Source organism: Sphaeramia orbicularis, chromosome 15 (assembly GCF_902148855.1).
Source record: "Sphaeramia orbicularis chromosome 15, fSphaOr1.1, whole genome shotgun sequence".
NCBI lineage: Eukaryota > Metazoa > Chordata > Actinopteri > Kurtiformes > Apogonidae > Sphaeramia > Sphaeramia orbicularis.
Genome location: NC_043971.1, coordinates 53,518,997 through 53,540,037, shown reverse-complemented (window position 1 = coordinate 53,540,037; position 21,041 = coordinate 53,518,997). Strand labels below are relative to the sequence as shown.

At 38.3% G+C, this 21,041-nt stretch overlaps 1 protein-coding gene across 5 annotated transcripts in view; it reads right to left on the bottom strand.

The window, feature by feature from the left end:
• LOC115433966 (spectrin beta chain, non-erythrocytic 1) overlaps window positions 1-21,041 on the bottom strand; it is a 168,610-nt gene that overhangs the window by 45,345 nt on the left and 102,224 nt on the right. For 4 of the 5 annotated variants that reach the window (XM_030155566.1, XM_030155569.1, XM_030155564.1 and 1 more), the window contains 15 exons: window positions 20,301-20,474; window positions 15,693-15,784; window positions 13,614-13,694; window positions 11,960-12,075; window positions 11,754-11,866; window positions 10,106-10,293; window positions 9,046-9,163; window positions 8,794-8,952; window positions 7,672-7,767; window positions 7,201-7,407; window positions 5,559-5,712; window positions 5,293-5,444; window positions 3,520-3,738; window positions 1,739-1,819; window positions 252-458 (listed from right to left, as the gene is read on the bottom strand). In XM_030155566.1, coding sequence (XP_030011426.1) covers window positions 252-458; window positions 1,739-1,819; window positions 3,520-3,738; window positions 5,293-5,444; window positions 5,559-5,712; window positions 7,201-7,407; window positions 7,672-7,767; window positions 8,794-8,952; window positions 9,046-9,163; window positions 10,106-10,293; window positions 11,754-11,866; window positions 11,960-12,075; window positions 13,614-13,694; window positions 15,693-15,784; window positions 20,301-20,474 — 2,157 coding nt within the window. Of the gene's footprint in view, window positions 1-251; window positions 459-1,738; window positions 1,820-3,519; window positions 3,739-5,292; window positions 5,445-5,558; window positions 5,713-7,200; window positions 7,408-7,671; window positions 7,768-8,793; window positions 8,953-9,045; window positions 9,164-10,105; window positions 10,294-11,753; window positions 11,867-11,959; window positions 12,076-13,613; window positions 13,695-15,692; window positions 15,785-15,951; window positions 16,029-20,300; window positions 20,475-21,041 lie in introns of those variants that run through there. The other variant, XM_030155568.1, reaches the window with a different exon arrangement.

The following is a 21,041-nucleotide window of genomic DNA, read 5'->3' as shown; positions in this document are numbered from 1 at the left end:
GGGATTTTGTTCATGCTCATTTCTCCTATTATTGCCCAGTCTGATGTCTTTGTGTTTGCTGACTTCCTGCTGACTAACTGCTGACTTTTGGATGACAGGTTCAGTTCATGCTTACATTCACCACATCATATTAACCCGGCAAGGCAGTGACCTCCATGCAGCAGATAGTTCTTGGTATTTGTCACTTTAAGCCTTTATAGACAGATTGTTTTTGTGATGCAGTGATGTGAAACTCTGTCCCTGAGTCTGACCTCCTCAGAGTTGGCCTTCTCCTCCGGCAGTGTCCGTGACTGTTCGTGCAGAGCTTCGATGACTGGTCGGTAACTGGCGATCTCCTCGGCCACATCTTTGTGTTTCTTTACCAGAGTCTGAGTAGAGAACTCGTCATGCCCGACATCGACACTGGAGACAATCCGCAACACGTCCAGCATCCAGGTGTCGATGTCATCTGCATCCGCCTGCACAAAGGACATGACAGCAATTAAATAATCACTACAAACTGCTCTATAAGGCTGGACTAAAGCTACAGCTATAGATTATTTTCATAATTAATTAATGTATTGATTATTTTCTTTGATTCAATTAAACAATTTGAAAAGGTGAAAAAAAAAAAATAGTTACAACGTGAAACAGACATGTCTGAAAATGACAAACGACTTGTCTTTATTCCAGAACCAGCTGAAACCACAACCACATAAAGTATACAAGTAAAAAGATATAGAAAAATATCTATATAGAAAGAACAACAACAGTATAAAGTAAATATAAAAATATCAATAAATATAAACAACAGACAAGTCCAATGACATCTATAAACAATCTATGCACTGCAGTCTTCAACACATTTGGATCCAACTGACTAACAACTGAACATGGAACTAACATTCAACTGAAAAAAATAAAGACACATATTTGTAATGTTTGTGTTAAAGCTTCAAAGTTTAAGGCGCAAGTGATGGTTCCGATGTAGAAAAGTGAGCATATAGACATTTTCTGCCTTTTTACCTCCGCCAGGAGGTATTGTGATCACTTTGCTTTGTGTGTTTGTGTGCGTGCGTGTTTGTTTGTTAGCAAGATAACTCAAAAAGTCATGGATGGATTTTCATGAAATTTTCAGGAAATGTTGATACTGGCACAAGGAAGAAATGATTAAATTTTGGTGGTGATCGGGGGTGGGGGGGCAGGGGGGGCCATGGGGGCCCACTGATCTGTCTTGGCGGAGGTCTGCACTCTCCAAGTGCTTTTTTTGTTGTCCTTGTCTCTTCTGAGCTACACCATGCTGTTTGTATTGATCTTGGTGTCATGTGCATCACAATAAGCGTCCGTGCAAAACAACAGTGGAACCAATGTTTAGCAGTGAAATTAGGGAAACAAAGCTTCGATTCAGGAAAATTGTAATCAAATAAATTTTTTTTAAATCAATTTGAGTCAATAAATCAATCATTTTCAGCTCTAGTATGGATACAATTATTACCAACAGCTGTACATTTATGCATATATTTTTCATTTATTCATTATCTAAAGCTTACAGAATATGCAGTGGAGGTAAAAAGGTAAAACTCACAACATCTGTACTGTTATTGTTTTTCCCTCATAAACAACTAGAACAAAAAAGCCTAGATGTGTGAACCACAAAGATAAAGGTTGATATTTAACCATGTATATTAATAATGTATGCGCCCGTTGTAAAGCCCAGTGTTGTTTGGTGTGAAACACAGACATTAACTGTGTTTTGTACCTGGAACTGGTGCTGGTTACAGGCTTCCTGGAGACGAGCTTTCCGAACAGCAGACAGACGCTCCAGCGCCGCCCACTGATCCTACAAACACAACAGAACACATGGGTTAGTATAAGAAGACTCTGCATTCATACAGACATTCATGTGTTCACCTCAGATTTACAATCAGCTACCATACGCCATCAGCTAAAAAAAGCCACCATCTTTGGTTTATAATGCAATTAGCTCTTTCAATTTTCCTTTTCTTTTTCTTTAACCTCTCCATTCCCATTGGATCGGATTTTGTATTAAATACATTAGGTTTCTACAGTGAAACATTTGCCAGTATAGGCATGTTATACTTGTTAGAAAGATCAGATTCTCCTGAATTGAACTCAGTTAAATTGACCTCAACTGATTGAAGCCAAAGGGACTAATGCATGTAGTTCAGCTTGTATTTTAGTCACACACTAAAAAAAAAAGCAAATTTTCTGACACTACTATTGATTATTTAGTTACCTTTCAAATGAAGTGTCATTGATTTATTCTGTCCTTGTGGTTCTTCAGTTATAATCTTTGGAACTTGGTCAATAGGTGAAAATTAACACAAATTATGTGGAAGGAACAGGTTAAAAACAAGCTCAAATTAACTCAGACAGATGTTCACACTATTCAAGATCAAATGCCCTTTTCTCAATCTTTAAAAAGTTGAAAATGCCAACTGTTCTTTTTCATGTTAGTTTTAAATTGATTCATTACCATTTTGTTTACTGTTGTACAAGATTTTAAGGGTTAAATAAAGGCTTTACTTTCTAAGGACTAAGTGCACAAGTGTATAATGAAACTGACTGAATGGTTCTTCATCATACCCATAATAACTAGGCCACTAATTAGGCTAGCTAATCTGCCAATTAGCCCAATTTCCCCACTAATTAACGCGTTTATGCATTACAACTAACTGCATCTGACACAACTGATGTTAGCATTTAGCATTCAGCTGAAACTGCCAGGTGGAGTTAAACAGAACATTTCTTACGTTGTAGTAACTGTAAGTCTGCCTTCAGTAAGTTAGCTTTAGCATTAGCACCACAAAAAGCATAAACGATGACAGCCTATATCTTTTTTTTTTTTTTTAATTCCATAGTGTGTAAATGGCCTCTTTAATGCATCATGTCTCTGCTCTCAGATTTGTTGGTATTCATCTTCACGTGTCTGATATATTGTGCAGAAACAGTTTGTATTTGACTAAAAATGACCATATTATCACATTTCAACAGCAGACACAGGTGTATGATATCCACTGGGTATTGGAGGTTTCCATCTGATGAACGGAAGGGAGTTTTCACACCTGTATCTTCAAAGATCTGAGGGAAGGTTTATGGTTCTGTTATATTTGGTCCAGTCACTTTAGTTTTCACATGGTCATTGTGGTGTTGGACTAGTACATTCTGCCATCATCACCTTCATGTGCTGCACCTGAACCATCCGAAAAGGGCTTTTACACTGAACGTGACCAAAACCATGGTTTACTTTGATCAGGGCTGAGACCAAAGATCAGCTGTTTGTTCTGTACCTCGGTCTAGGAGAGGTTTCTCTTTCACATCAAACTGGAAAGTTGACACGTTCAGACCAATTGATTTGACCGTGACAGTCATAAATACTTTCTTTCCTTTTAGCTCTGCTTTGGTTTCCACGTGGTAAAACATCTGGCTGATCCATACTCTGAAACTGTGTCTGTTATTAAAACATCGGTTTTCGGGGTTTTTTGGGGGTTTTCAGCCTTGGTCTGATGTGTGGTGTACCTGGATGTCCTGGATTCGCTCTTTAATCTTGTCGGCTCCAAAGTGGTTATTGGCCACCAGCTCCTCGCCCTGTTTGATGGTCTGCTGCAGGTGGGCAGCTCGCCCGCTCATCTCGTCTTCGAAAGCTTTGTGCTGACTCAGCAGTCGAACTGCACCTGTCAGGTCCTTCCCATAATCCTCTAGGGACAGGATCTGTTCCTTCTCTCTGATCCAACCCTCCTATAAAACACAAAATTACATCCAGGTCATGGTTATTCCAGCACAGAATCGAGTAAGACTTCTGCATTATGATAAAGACAACTGTGCTTTGGTTTTAAGTGTTGAATTTTCTTCTTGTTGCAAAAATAAACAGGTGCCGCATTCAAACTTCAGTTTAAAATAATCAAGATTACAGTTATAGCTAACAACATCGATCATGGTTGAACTGATGGAGAATTTAAATGACAAAGTCAAAACATACAACAAAATGAAAGTGAGAAATAGGTGGAGCTTACTAATACCTCGGCCCCTCTGCACAACACTTTGCCCCTCCTACTCACTGATGCCCTGCCTACCAAGGGATTGATTAAGAATTTTAATTAAAGATAGGCTTTATTTCAGACTCATGGTTCGCATTAAAAAGCAAACAGATAAATACAAACACCAAAAAACCTCTATACTTTCAAGAGGCAGTCATACCAGTCTTTAAAGATCTCTTGTAAATTATATTAAACTAATTACCTGTCCTTTTTGGGTAGTTCTGTCAAACAAAGATCAACATTATTCTGCCCAAGTCTTAACTTTCAATCTTTTAAAAGAAAAAGCAACAAATTTGAGATAAAAAAAAAAAAAAAAAAAATCAAAAAATGGCAATTCAGCTGTTAAACTGTGGGCTGCACCTCTCCTAGTGATAAAGATCGTGACAAATTTGAAAAGAATCGGGTGAATAATGTCCAAGAAATTGGTTGGACAAAACTCTTGGATGGACAGATGTTTTACACTTTTACACTGTTATGAGCCTAACCTGAGAGCAAAGGTTGTGGTTAAAAGGTTACTATCCCCTTACAAGTTGATGATATTATACCTGTAGTGGCTGTTACTGTGTTCCAGGTAAAACAGGATGTGATAAGAGTAAATGTGTTTTCTCCATAAATTACTGAAAATGTACTCCCCCTGTTCTAAAACATGAACTAAGGATTAATCACCAACACCCCACGGGATATTTATACATCCTAGATCAGGGGTGTCCAATCCTGGTCCTCGAGAGCTACTGTCCTGCATGTTTTAGGTGTATCCCTCTTCCAACACACCTGATTCAAATGATAAGCCTATCATTAAGCTCTGCAGAAGCCTGATAACGACCGTCAGGTGTGCTGGAAGAGGGAAGCATCTAAAACATGCAGGATAGTAGCTCTCGAGGACCAGGTTTGGGCACCCCTGTCCTAGATAGATAAGTGGTTATGGGGTGGTAGACACTGACCATACAGTGATAATATAGAAGAAATACAGTATGTAAGGATTAATGTACAATACAGGAAATACTGCAGTCTGAGAAAACCTGTAGTTTCATATTTGTGAACCTGAAGCCATCAAATTTCTCCAAGTTATCTTACATTTAGTATTTTTTCTGATTAATTTTATTCACTCTACCAAACAACCTGAAGGATTATTCTCTGCAGCTCTAAATCCAAAATTATAAAGTTTCAAAAACTGCAAGGAACTATTCTAAATTCCAAATGTTCAGATGAATAATACAACAAACTAAATGATAAGAATGATGGTGTTAGTGAAAACCTCTTCAGCCATTTCCCAGAAGAACTTCCAGAGGCGCCGTGACTCCTCCAGACGAGCACGTCGCTCAGCGGCCAGCTGACTCAGCTCCTGGTAACAGAACTCCAGGTGAGCAACGCGATCCCTGATGATCTGCGGATCACACGGTTTATAACCTGAGGGGGTGAACAGAGGGAACACACATAGACCTTTAACCCTCTGACTGTAGAGACTGTGCGCTGACTTCCTGTCCACATAAACGTTGTCTAATATGAGCTGCTGCCTCTCACCATCTGTGTCGTTTGCAAACTTCTGTGCGTTGCTGTTGACGTTCCGGACGCGGTCGACCTGGATGCCAATGTCAGCCTCCACAAGGGCATGTTTCTGCAGCAGGTCTTCCACACCCAGCAGATGTTTCCCATAATCCTGAGAAAGCAGCATCATCTGCACAGGCAGAGGAGAATGTCAAAAGATCAAAGGTCAATCATCCTTTACAAACTCAATCCATCTCATAATGACTTGAGGTCCAGTGATTTTCTACACTTTTATTACTGTCAACAAATCCTGCGTACAGACCAACACCAGTAGTGCCTTCATGTATAACTGACCTGATTTAACATCATTGAGCCTCACTGTGACATGTGTGTGTTAATTCAGCAAACTAAAGGGAACTCTAGTTCCACACACAACAGCTCCAAAGTTACTTCTCCCTCTCTAAAGGTGACAGTTCATGTTAGTCTTCATTAGTCCAAGCCATTTACACAAATAATAACATGGTAATTTCATGTTTGATGACATTAACATCTGTATTAACCATAAGCATAGTATGCTTATGCATAGTTCTGCATAGTTCAACTTGATAAAAATGAACTATACACATTTTTAAGGTTCGACAAGTGAAATTAGCTTGTGGTTTTACACCAAATTTCTTTTGCAGTCTATTTTGTGAGAGCTGGTCCTTGGTTGATGTAAGTTAACCAATTTTGTGGGTTGTCTTGTCACAAAAAATTTCTTGTGAAAATCCTTATGCTCTCCTATGAGGTCTTACATTTCTACAGTCTTATTCTCCTCTACAGTCAAAAACACTAGCTACCATGAGCTAACTCAAACAACAGAAACAGCGACCAGAACACTTCTAAATCACAGTTCTGGTTTTCTTTTCATGCACGTTGTGTTTCAATATAGATGTCACACATTAGCTTCTATCAAAAAAGTTACAATGAGACATACTACTTTTTTTTTTTTGCCAAAATAAGACTTAAAAATCTTAAAACACAAAGCACAGTTATTAAGTTAATGTTTAATGGTGTATTTTTGCATCGTGTACAGGTTAGAATGTACTAGTTTCTACTAGTAAATAAATTAAAACCTTCTTCTTGCCCTGTGATCTGGTTAACAGAGGAAAAATAAAGACTGACCACTGGATCACTTATCACAGGTTCCAAATAAAACACATCAGACCACAAAAAAATTATTAATTAATATTTTTACACAGTAACCCAGTGTACGTCTGTGGGAGCCACAACTTTTTGGAGCCACCCCCAGTGGCCATCAGAGGTATTACAACTTTAAGATCCTTCAGTACTGGCTTCATTTTGGAGCTGAGGTTCTTGGAGGATGAATTACAGGAGTACACAGTTGTACCAGAACCTATAGCAACATTATTAATTTAACTGCATTCTGAAGCTCAAAGACAAAGAGAATCTGTTTTACAAGGTAACGAGATGCACCTAAATCATAGTATTTGGCTTTAAATACACAAGTTCTGTGTTGATTCTCCTTTAATTTTGTGATTTTATCTTTAAATATTACTACAAGCTTCAATCTTAGGAAGAAAAAAAGCAAAACTGCGCAACTAATTTTCAAAAGAACTGCTAAACATTCAGACACCTTTCCACCTCCAGGTGTTCAGGGACACTGCGTCAATCATACCTTCATTTCGTCCATCCAGTCCATGATGTAGAGCATCTCCTGGAAGACCCTCTGCAGACCCAGGTTCAGCTCCAGCCTGTGTCGACGGGCCTTCAGCAGCTCCAGCAGATACTCCCACAGCCGGATCACGTTGTCCTTCCTGGCCGTGATGCGTTTGATGTCATGGTAACTCTCCGCCTCCAGCTCCTTTGCCACGGCAACCACCGCCTGCACCAGTACAACCAAGGAGGAGGAGGGTGAGTTCACGAAAAAAGATGAGCAAAGACCAAAACTGACTCAAAATATGTCAAAGATTTTAAAGCTGTACTGAGCAAAAGTTCAATAAATGATACTAGAACTTTAAAGAATAACACTGATTACACAAAAGGGCCACAATCTCTGTACTAATCTAATCGGATCCATTCTATAAAAGTTTGTTTTAATCCAGACTTACACCAGCCCTGTTTGTGAGAACAAAAAAAAGACACTAACCTGAACTCGCTCCTCGTAGGCGGCGATATCAGTTTCTATTGCTTCATGTTTCTTAGTTGCAGCTTCAACTGCCTGAAGGTCAAAGCCAAAGTTATCCTGTAAGAGAAAGGAAAGGAAAGGAAAGGAGGAGACAGGACAGGAAGGGAAAGAAACAGAAGAATCAAGAAACTTAATTATCCTCGAGGACCAATTCTCTGTGCGGCCAGCCGTAAAATATTAACACAACATAACAATTCATAAAAACACAGTTCAGAAAATTCATAAATACAGTAATTAAATGATACAATTCTATTTGAAATGCTAAAAGCTATGGGGACAAAGGAGTTTTTAGATCTGTTTATCCTGCATTTAGGCAGACTAAACCTTTGCCCTGACAGGAGCAGCTTTTTCTCAGAGTTGAGCAGACGGTTGGGGTCGACTAGGATCTGATCTGATCTGCTCTGCTTACTTCAGGGTTCGACTCCTGTCTAGAGTGTGGAGGTCACTTAGATTCATGTTGGTAATTATGCAACGCAGCCTCACAACACTCCACAGTCTAGTTTTACTTTTAACAGAGAGGGCTCTGCACCAACAAACAAAAGAAAAGTTAAGAATACTTTTAATAAAACAACAGTACAACATACTCATAAAAGTTTGGTCGACATTAAAATTTCTTAGTTTCCTAAGAGAGAAAGAGAAGGCAAACAAGGAATGAAACAGGGCAGGAAAGAGGGAGAGGGGGTAGGAAAGGAAGCAAGGAGAGGTAATAGGACACATAACAAGGAGGAGACAGAGGATAGAACACAAGGGACACAAGGAGAGGAGATTGGAAATGATATGGAAGTAGAAGAAAGGAAGGAAAGAGGGAAGGACACAAGGAAAGAGGAAACTAAGTGAGGACAGAAGAGAGGAAATAACAGAAGAAAAGTAAAGAGATAATGGAGGAGAAGGGAAGCAAAGGGGAAACATAGGAAAGGAAACCAGGAATTTACAGAAAAAAGGGAAAAAAGAAAAAACTAAAGAAATAAAATGAGAGGAGACAAGACTGAAACGTCTTTAATGTCCGACTTGGAAATGACTCCATGAACCTAAAAACAGTGATGTCTTCAAATCGCATTTGTGATGTCATGTCATGGCCGTTACCTGGGAGACGAGCCTCTGGTTTTCACTGAGCCACGTTTCTCTCATCGCCGCTTTTCGGTCAAAGCGTCGGGCGAGCTGCTCCAGTTTCTCCTGACGAATCAGCTCAGTCCTCAAAGCCAGCTCCCGTTCATGCTCCGCCTTCTCCAGACGCTCCCATGCCTGCAACAAACCCCATCATTAACTCACCTCTGAGGAGCTTTCACACATGGATTCTATAATTGTGTTGTTGTATTTCAACTGCTGTTGTGTTACCTTGTTAATGTCAGAGATGAGTTTTCCTTCTCGGGGAGTATAAACCTTCTGGTTGTTTGCCCTCATCTTACTCTGGATGGTGAATAAAAGAACCTCCAGGTTTCCCTTCTCTGTGAATCTACACACAAACGACAGAAACAAAAGGTCATTAAAGATAGTCTCCATAAGTGCAGACAGGGATCATTTTGTGATTAAATTAACAGAAAACGGTTCGTTTTGCTCTGTTGTTGTGCAGGTGACACAGTAAAGATGTCAAAAAGAACTTGTTTTTGTTGTAGAATTAAAATATCATCACATATTAATTTAAGCCATGTTCATGTATTTGAGCTACAGACCCTGTGACAATTTATTAGACTTAGGATTTGATTTAAAACCCAACCTTCCTTTTATTAAAAACATTTTTTTTAATTATTAAAAAATATTATTGATAAAAAAAATAAGTTTTCTTTCAGTCATCCATCCACAGCACAAATCGTACAAATATCATGTACTTTGCAGCATAAATACTTAACTCCAAATAAATCTGTGTCTTCAAAAGCATGCATCTCCATTGGGAATTTGACTACGATGCCAAAATCAGTTGGTTGATTTCTTTGAGGTAACTCATGTTAGTTTTTTGTCCCAGTGTCAGGTTTGACATTTACATGAGTCCAAAAATGACAAAAAGTGATTATTAAATATGTTTTTGTGAGGGTGAAACCTCATCACCATCAGATTACAAATGTTCAAGTTTGTATTCAGTCAGTCTTGCAGCTGCTGCTGTGAATCATTTTCCAGTCAGACACTTTCCAAGAAAATTTGTGTGCTGAGATTCATCTGGTTTTGTTTTTCTGTTGTCATCCTCCTTCAGTCAGCATAGGAGGAAAAGTGTGGTTTAACACACAAACTGTGAAATGGCAGGTTTACGTTGCAATGAAGACGCAGAGGCAGAGCGTGTTTGGTGTTTTACCTCAGTGACTCTATGGTTTGTGTTCATGTTCATGACTAAATGTGTTTTACTGCTCTCATGAAGCTAAAGGTAAGATGGAATCTACTGGTTGTGAAATCCTTGTGTACTGACTTTGGCGGTTTCTCAACGGTGCGGTAGGTGTTGAAGGCCTGGAGCTGCTGCTGGACGCCCACCAGAGAGTTGGCAAACTTCCTGTTGTTGAGGATGATGATGGTCTGTTCGATCCACTCCAGCAGGTCTGAGGCCAGAGACTCGTACTTCTCGATCATCTTCTCAGTCTCGATGGCGTTGTCCAAAACCTGCCAACACAGAGCTGGGTTAAAAAAACAAAACAAAACACAACAACAAACACCAACCAACCAACAAACAAACAACAACAGTACACCCCTTTTGATGATAAGTCAGATGCCTTTCATTAGTTTTGTGACCGTTGATGTTTTATTCACAATTTGCAGATCTTTTTTATGGATTAAACCAGTGGAACGTATGAGTGATCTCACACAAAAAACTTTAAGACTAAAGTCATTTGTGTTTGCGTAGTTGCTAAATCATTTCATTGTAAACTGTTGTCATGTCTTGGTTGTATAAAACAGTCCCATGTCATGATGACAGGACAGGAAATGATGCAGTGATGATTCTGGATCTACCTGTGACCTGCACAGCTTCATGTTAGTGATTCATCAGTTTGTCAGGACATTCACAGAAATTGGTACAAACAATAACACCTGATAGAACAGGAATGGCAAAAACGCTGTGCCGACTAAAGTCAACGTGAGCTGATGCAGTCGGTGGAAACGCATAATTAGCTGATATTTATACTTAGTTTCCATACTGAGTGGAAGTGATTCCAAGCCAGTGTTATTCTGAGAACCAGCTGCTTTGTGGGTGTTTTATCTGCAGGAGAAAACAAGTGAAGAACAAAGAGCCAGAAGCCACTGGGGTCTAGTCAAGGTGGGACCATGTGGTGGAAAAGCGCTAATATTTTTCAAAGCTGGCTTTAATGTAACACAAATCTAGAAATTTACAGTTGCCAAGTGATGTATTACATAACCTAAAGCAGATTGGGCTAATGTGAACACTCCAGAGATCCGGGCTCTTAAATTGGTATCAGGAAAGTTAAACAAATATGTGAAAGTCAGATGGCGGATACAGGGAGCATCCAGTTTGTAGGATCAGGTCATTGCATCACTGAGGATTTACTAATCATGACTAAAGTAGAGAAAAACTGTAAAGCAGGGGTGTCAAACATAGGGCCTGCAGGCCATAATCGGTCCTCCAAAGGGTTCAATCTAACCACAGGATGAATGTGCAAAGTGAAAAAACTACACAGAAGACACAGACAATCAAGGGTGTCATTGAATCTTATCAAGTCGTTTTGATCATGACGTTAAATACTATATTTCTCAGTTCCAGAGGCCTGTAAGTTGTAATGCACATGTGTAAATGATAAACTGAAGCACAATACTATGAAAATTGCACTTATTTTTCTTTAACATTTCAGGTTGTTCATGGATATTCAAGTTATTCACATTTTTGTGAAATAATATTTTGTATATGTAGACATTTTAGTACTATAATTGTCACTTTTTTGCACAAAAACAAAGAAAAATTTGGAGCTGTCATTATTGATGAGTTATTGTGCTATTATTTTACTGGTCTGACCTGTTGGAGGTCAAACTGGGCTGAAAGTGGCCCCTGAACTAAAATAAGATTGACATCCTTGCAGTAAAATCTTAAGTTAAGGCTGGTTCATTCTCACCTTTCCAATTCTCTTGCCCTCAACCTTCAGCGCCTTCATCTTGGAGAAGTAGTGGTAGTACGTCACCACGTAGGTGATGATGGACTTCTCATCTGGATGGTCCACGCTGATATCTGCACACACACACCAAATAGACATCTGTTATGAAAACGCAGACAGTTCAGTGTTTGTTTGTGCATCTCGGTTCATTTTCTCGTCTCTGTCACCTTCCGGGTCCAGGAGCTTGGTAAGGCCCAGGTGCTGTTCGGCCAGGTTGAAGGCATTCTGCAGGTTGTAATGGGCATTGGATTTCTTCAACTTATCGAAGTCGATCAGGTCAGGTCTGAGGACGGATGAATACACAAAACAAAAAGAACAGAATGAAACCCAGAGCACAACACTCACTGTTAAAAGGGTCTGGTCTGTAACACTGCAGAGGGTCATGGATAAAAAGCAGAAATGCAGGTGTACACAGGTTAAAAGACATCATACATGTGACTGGAATGAACCCGCCTGGAAAAAAAGTCAAGTTTGATTATTATTGGTTTGACCTGAAAGCAGTCATATTAAAACATTCAATTATATATTATTTATTTTAGGATTTCCATCCTTTTTTTAGGAACTGAACATTGAAACTGCCTTGTTTCTATTTTAGGGTTTTACACCTGAGGAACTAAAGGAATATAAGATCTATGTCAGGCACGTTATAAGTTTTTTTTTTTTTTTTTAAGAAAAAGAATATTATATGTCCTCTAATGGTAGCAACAAAAAACTCACAATTCAAAGACCTCAAATCTGGATAAAAAGCAGCATAGATGTCACCAGTTTCACTTTGACATATGTTAAATCTGCTATAAAACAGTGGATTTCAGGATGTTTCCTGTTGTTTTACTGTATCTGAATGAGTGCTCACAGACTGGAGTTGAAGGTTTAAGGCTCAGCTGATGGTCAGCAGACGCCTCCTTCAAACCTCTACCATAAAGGCTTTAAATGTTTGTTGCTTCCTGTTGTTCATGCAGATTAAACAGAATAAAGATGACATTCATGACTGCAGATGCTAATGGGAACATTTCTTCGCTTCCCTCCATGTGTTCAGTTTGTCACATGGAAGATGATGGCTTGACTGTGACCTCAGCCTAATCTGCAGTGGCTGTTTTCTTAAGATTTGAAAAGAAACAATAGAACCGATCCATATAAGTCACAGCTGTGTCATCCTAGTATTAGCGTTACACCTTTAGGCCTGTGTTTAACCCTTTTTAGACTGCTATTATAAACAGGCCGCCTAGGTGTCTCCATATTTTCTTTGTAATATAAGTGTCAGAAAATGTCTTTTTTTGCCAATTCTTTGTTTTCAGGAAGAACTTAACTTTCAATATCTAACCATTAATAATCAGTATTATAAATAATAAATACTGAAAACAGTGTGTTTTAGTGAAAAAGAAAAAAAAACAGACTGGAAGTTTTAAGCATATTTATTATCAGACGCAACTGGAAATGTCCATAACGGAACTTTTTGAGATTGCAGAAATAAACTTTTAACTATTCTACATTGGCTCAAACATGCTTTTTGGTCTTGAACATTCTGTATCCATATTATGGCTTCATATTTTTTGTTATTTCCAGGTGTTTTTTAGCCTGTGTGGAAGTCTCTGAAAACAGCTCTTTTCTACTTGCAATAGTCCTACGTTGCTGGCGTAAATAATTTTGTGGATAGCACAAACAGTTCAGGAGTTACAGTAATTTGAATGCTGTAAAGTGCAAAATGCAGCAACAGAGGGAGATTGTTGTTAAAGGGTTAAGATGGAGATCTGACTCAAACAAACATGACTGACCCTGTGAACATGTTTCACTTACTGCCTCTAACTAACTGGTTAACAATACCTGTGTTTGTGGATGAGGGCGTTAAAGGCCATCCCGTCCCTCCAGCTGGTGGTGAAGTTGTGGATGTTGACGTTGGGATATCTGCAGAGGAATTCACAATCAGCAATATCAGCAACAGTGCCAACAATTGACACAGTGTTTGTTAGTCTGAAGTAACACACCACACTTATTTGGCTGTAAATTGGCAAGAATCTGGTGATACGATACAAATCACAATACTAGGATCCTGATACAATATATCACGATATATCATGATACTGTTAGAAAAGCAATTTTTTTGTTTGTTTCTTTTTCTTTTCTTTTTTTTAAAAGATTATTTCCTGGAAGAATTGAATTACACCAGAAATATGCACAAATACTAAACACTTTTTTATTTGATCAGAACAGGATCTAATGCTATATCACACATTTTTTTCTAATTCTCCTAGTTTCCAAAGGAACTACCATCTGCCTCTCAGACAGTAAAAAGTGCTTTTAGGAAGTTTCAAATAACCATTATTTAATAAAACTGTGTTAAATAAAATAAATGATATATAAACAATTAAGAAAAACAAAAAAACCCAAAAAAACAAAACTGCCATATCTGCATTTGAATAAATACCTAAAAATATCGATATAATACTTTTTAATATCGATACAGTATTGCGAAATGAAATATCACGATATATTGCAGAACCAATATTTTCTAACACCCCTACTTATTCGTTGATTTTAGTACATGTGACCATTTGTTTAACACCTCCTAGGACTGGCCACTGCATTAACGGTGTTAGCTAGTTAACTTAATCTGAAAACAGTGTAAGTATGGAGGTGACAGCAGATATCAACAAAGTTTAGAGGATGTGTCATCAGATATGGACGAACCATTACGGAAGTGCACTTTGTTGTATTCATCCATGTTACTAATGGAGTATTTTGGAGGCTCATCACTAACCAAGGACATATGTAAGCGTTCTTATAAATAATAATGACCTAATGTTGTCATTGAAGGATGTGTGGGAACTTGGGACAGGATTCTTCATTTTTTTTAGCAGCTAAATGATTAAAATGATGTAGGATTAAACCACATAAGAACACATGCTAAGGGAAGAAATGACTGTAATAATACTTTCGAAATACGATTTGACAGGAAGGAGAGATTCATTCACAACAGAAAAGTTAAGTCCTGTCTGTTCTGCTGTGAACCATGGGACCTTAAACATATGAATGGTGCTCAGTGTCAGGCTAGTTTATCATCATTTGCCAATAATTTAGTGGTTTGAGTATTTAAAACACTTATTCACCATTTTCTGAAATTTGTAAACTAAACAATCACAACCATTATCAACAGATTAATCAGTGAAAATCACTGTTTGCCTCTACTCTAGGTTTTGTTCCTTTCTTTGAACATGTGTAGAACTAGAAGGAAAAAAACAGAGGATGAGGAAACAAGAAACTGATAGACCACAGTATGAAAGTGTGACCATTATAGGGGGTGAGTTTACCGAAGAGTCAAATAAACCTATTGAACATATACAGAGCAGACACAACAGTTTCATTTGGCTTAAATGGAAGCATTGATTTTTAGTGGAGTTCAGAAATAAAATGAGACTTTTTAAAATTTTCAATGTAATATGGGTCAGACAGTGGAACTTGTAAAACCTCCAACTTCAAATGTGGAAACGTGGATGAAATCATTTACCCTGATTTCACAACAAGGAGATAGTGTGACTAATGGAAAGTGAACACAGAGCTTAATGAATCTAAAAATCTGAATTACAAATGTAACTTGGCAGAACAGTGTAAATAAATTAAGATAAGCACAGCAGAGTGATGGCTACTTAACTATGGATTAGATCTTTAATTAGGCTGCACTGTGTTAATCTGATGTTTCATCTGCTGACCTCTGGCCAACAGACATACTGCACTGTGTTCATTGTTGTGAGATTTAACATTTTGTGTTTTGGAATGAGGTCAAACTTTCCACCTGGATATTTCTAACAAGGCTGATGCGAAATGGATGCTTTTTTGTTTTTTTCCAGAAATACTATATGTGTCAGCATGTGCAGATGTGGAGGCGTTTGTGCTGTGGATTCTCACCCGGCCGTCTTCATCTGACACCAGAGCAGCAGAGCATCTTTAGCCGACTTCTTCTCCTTGTTGTCCTCCGTCTCCACGCTGATGTCCTGGATCTGAAACACAAACACATACACTTAGAAGACTCTGAAAACATCTGCTTTTAAGATGTTTCTACTTTATATAAATTCTCTCCAAAAACCCTTAAAAACCCTTTTGGACACAAAAAAATCTTCCCATAAATTATTCATGGAACATCAGAAGAATAACAAAAACATATCACCTTCATTGACTGAAAACCATCAGTGACTGACATTAGAAGCAACTGAGGCACAAATCAGCGAAAATCAACCCCCCCCCAGGGCATATATGACACAAACACACCCACCCACGCACAACAGGCCTGCAGTCAATCTGCACTGGGCTCCATTTCACCCTCGTCCCTCCGCTGGAGGATTTAAAACCACTAAAAAGAGTTTTTTTAATCCTCCGCAGCTTAGAAAAGCTAAATCCTTTTCACCCATTTTCCCAACTGTTCACTGTCCCCAACGATGACATCACCCTCTGGTTGACACAGCAACAGGAAGACGACATACAGTATGATGACGCTAGCAACAGCTTTAATTCTCACTATTATATTAAATGAAACTGGTGCATTTGAAGCAGATAAAAGCTAAACTATACTATAAAAATCATCAGTATTCTAAAAATATCCACTTCTAATCTTTTCAAGACAATTAAGATGATTGATAATGCACCACATTTTAACTTGATGCCAATTCTACCCAAAGAAAATCTACAGTTCAAAGTAAAAACTTTCAAATAAATGTTTAAAATGTGGTAGAGTGAAGAAATCAGACAAACAATATAATTTACAATAATAATAACAATAACAATAATAATAATAATAATAAGAAGAAGAAGAATATTAACTTCACTATGTAGTCAAAATTCTTGGCTCAAACTTGAAACCTGCAGAACATCTTCACTTGAATGAGTGAACTAGAGGTCTGTGTTTTTAGGGCTGTAGAAAATCTTCTGCCCGATGCTCAGATTTTAATCACAGGCGTTTTCAAGGTGCTTATACTGGGTTAAATACAGGAAAATCATAATTACTGATCACGGATCAGATTCTCTCAGACGTGACTGCTGCTCTGTGGATCAGCTCAGAGGTTTGTAAAAGTGACATAAACAGCCAAGTTCATCTATATTTATTTCTATTTTATCTTTGGAATTGGACCAAGAGGAAAGGGTAACAGAAGGAAGGGGTGGATTTTTTAGCGTTTTTCCTCCCCCTTGATTTTAGCTTCTGCAGCTTTACATTGTATCAGCCCTAAAATTGTGGATATTTATAGGTGTGACCACTTTGAGCGGCAGGTGGGTTCAATCTGTCAATGGATTTACACGACACTTAAAAAAAAAAATTATTGCATTAGTTTGACTAAAACTGGACTTTAAAAGTACATGTAAACATGTTAACTCGACTGAACTCAAAGTTTTAAAAGTGTAACAAACACATTTCGATTATGTGATTAAAGTGAATCTACTCCTGATTGCAAACAGAACAGGCAGACCTGAACCGGACCAGGTGTTTCTGCACTAAATCGAGACCTAGAAGTCCAACATCATGAATCACATCTGCACAAAAAGTAGAGTAGACAGAAAGTACACTATATACCTCTGGGGTGCTAACTTAAGGTTAAGAAGCTGAAAGAGTGAATATGGCCACCTATGGAAGCAGAGGAGGCATGACTGATTACATGATGGATTACAGTCCTGTGCCTGTAGACTGGGACATGGACAACAGAACAGTTCAACAGCTTTGGTCAAACAGCTAACCTGTGCATGTGCTGACTGACAGAGATGGACATCCACAGCTTCTGTTTCTTTAAGTAACATATTTTTCATAACAGACTCTACTGTAGTTTTAAGAAAGTACACTATGAGGAAGATGTGAGCATTCTGTCACAGAACATTCATCAAGATTATAGAACACAATCCCTAACCCTAACTTGTCCAAACATCAGCGGTGAAAATATGAAAAACAGGACCAATGGCCCTGTAGCTTATCGGCCAAATTAAAAGCTTTGGGAAATGTATCCAGATGCCAGTTATTATCACCCAGTTATGTGTATTTATTATATTACAAAACTAGCCCATGTTTTGGTCATATTACAATCATCTGTAAAAAATTCAAATTCCAACGTGATATCATTGATACTTACTGATTTATTGGATTAATCCACTTCCTACCAAGGTTATAATAGTTTTGGATTTTTAATTATAGTTTAGTTTTAATTAGTTTTGACTTTTTTGTCTCTTATTCAGTTAGTTTTAATTAGTTTTTAGAGCAGGTTTGTTAGTTTTTATTAGTTATCGTTTTTTTCTGAATCCTTAGTTTTAGTTTAGTTTAGTTTAGTTTTAGTATTAGTTTTAGTTACTTCATATATTTTATCTTCCTCATCATCCTATTCAAAGAAATTAGTGAGGCGTGGATATGGGTTACCCTGGACACTTTATTTGGGGGTTTGGGTTAGGGCGGCTCATGGACTGAGCAGAGACACAATGTACCGTACAATGTATAAATTCCCTATAGCAGGTTGAGGGGGGGTGTAATCCATACACAACGTCACTGACGTGAAACAATGCGAAGATGTGCAAAGCATGAGAGGAGATGCACAAAGCAGTCAGCAGTTAAACCAGATAGAAACATATATAACCAGCTAACCAGCAGTTAAACCAGATAGAAACATATATAAACCAGCTAACCAGCAGTTAAAGCAGATAGGAACCTATTATAAACCAGCTAACCAGCAGTTAAAGCAGATAGGAACCTATTATAAACCAGCTAACCAGCAGTTAAAGCAGATAGGAACCTATTACAAACCAGCTAACCAGCAGTTAAAGCAGATAGGAACATATATAAACCAGCTAACCAGCAGTTAAAGCAGATAGGAACCTATTATAAACCAGCTAACCAGCAGTTAAAGCAGATAGGAACATATTATAAACCAGCTAACCAGCAGTTAAAGCAGATAGGAACATATATAAACCACTTATAAACATATATAACCCAGTTCCTCATCAGTAAACCACACCTTAGCAGATATCTCATCTCTTAATCATCTCCAGTTCCATTATTAGCTAACTTTGCTTCAGTTCAGTTCAGCTAGCTGTAGCTAGTAACATCAAACGTTTTTTTTAACATTCTAACAGGTTCCATACCTCTGTAATTGGATTAGTTTTCATCCTCCTCTTTTCTCCTCTTCTAAACTGTGCAGTTCAGGGCTTGGAAGGCCTTTTCATGGTGATAAACTCTCCAGTTTTAACCTGGATGCTAGTTCAACACTGACTCTGTCCTTTAGCTCTGCTCTGTCTCTGTCACTCACGCGCACACACACGGTACGCCAAAAAAAAAAAAAAAAAAACCCGACCCATGTATCACTACAGTAAACCCCAGACAGGACTGTGCTGGTGTGTCCCAGCTTTAGTCTGTATGTTCCAGGTAGAGTGGGGACCAGAAGACAACTGGAAACCACCAGTGACCAGACATGACAGACTGTGAAGTGTTGTATGGTGTCACCAGCTAAAACTGCTGGAGCCAAATAAATTAATTTCATATCAATCCGACATTGACAAAGACGAAAACGAAGGGAATTGTATCCATAATTTTTATACGTTTTAGTTAGTTTTGTAAACTCACGATACAGTTTCAGTTAGTTATCGTTTTTTTCTTTTAATTAGAGTTTTTATTAATTTCAGTTAACGAAAATGTTTTTTCAATTTTAGTTTTCGTCATTTCGTTCGTTTTCGTTAACGATAATAACCTTGCTTCCTACCTGTTACAATGGGAAAATTTTTCAGTCACACCAAATCCAGAATCAGATCCAGATCGAAATAATTTCAATACCTTGTGTTGACATCATCATACAGAAGCTGTATACCAAGTTTGAAGTCAATCAGAACTGGAGTTTCAGAGAAGAAGACGATTTAAATTTTTTCCCCATAAGAGCCCAAGTTAAATTTTGCGTCAGTTCCAGATCCAGAAGAAGATCCTGATCAGCATGTGGACATTATGTTTTGGTCATCTCCCCATCAGGGGTGGACTGGAGACATTTACACTGGATATCATTTATATTTACTGAGTTATTGCATCCATCCACTTCCTATCTCTTATAATGGGGAAATTTTTCAAAGTCGCACCAAATCCACAATCAGATCCAGAACCAAATAATTTCACTAACGTTTGTTGACATCATCATAAAGAAGCTGTATACCAAGTTTGAAGTCAATCAGAACTGTAGTTTCAGAGAAGAAGATGATTGAAAGTTTTGTAATGGACGACAGATGACACCGCCGCCGGATGCCGTGTGACGACAATAGCTTACGGCCTGTCGGCCGGTAAGCTAATAAAAAAACTAACAAGGGAACAGGATTTTCACAGTAAAGGAATAGAAAATGACAGTCCAAGTTCAGTCTGATATGAGCACTTGTTTCGCATTATCAGATTATAATGGCATGATCTATTTGGGACGTTGTACTATTTGACAGAAGGCGACAGGATTGGTGGTTATGTTGACTTTACAGACGTGATTGAAAACATTTCATATTTACTGGGATGCTAACTCTTACCTGGAAGCGGAGGATGATGGTCCAGATCAGACCCAGCGTCAGGCGGTGGTTTCCGTCCACGATGTCATGTGACCCCATGTTCTCCAGGTGAACCCTCTGCTCCTTCAGGAACTGCAGAGCTTTGTCCACGTTCTCCAGACAATGGATTCGCATCCGACCTTTGGTGGGTTTGGGCTGAAATGAAGACAGATACAGTTTATTTACAACTGGGACAAAAACGACCCATGAACCGTTATAACATTGACAAACGAGACGTAGAAAACAGCGATGGTGTTCACACATGACCCCAGAAAAAAAACACATACTTCAGTTTATGTTATGATTTTCTTTAAAATTTAAAACATTAGTTCTTTTTCATCACACAAGCCTGGATGTAATATTTTTAAAAGGTACAACTGGTGAGATAAACAGTCATTAATATCAGCAGAGGGGGAGAGGATGCCACCAGAGCTGCTAAGTCTGTAGACATGATTTTTAGACTATTTTCACCGCTTTACCACATATTAACACCATCTTTAATGTTATAATGGACATACTACATTCTGAATAAGGCGAACAGCCAAACACAGTATGTGTGTAAAATGCTTCATCATGATGCGTTCAAGTAAAACACAAATTGCATGTTCCATATTAACATATATTTCAATGTATTACCACCAGAGAAGGTGAGAGACATTCAACTTCCTGTTTAAGCATGACATGGTTTCTCCACTGCCCCGCCCCCATCCTGTCCCATTCATT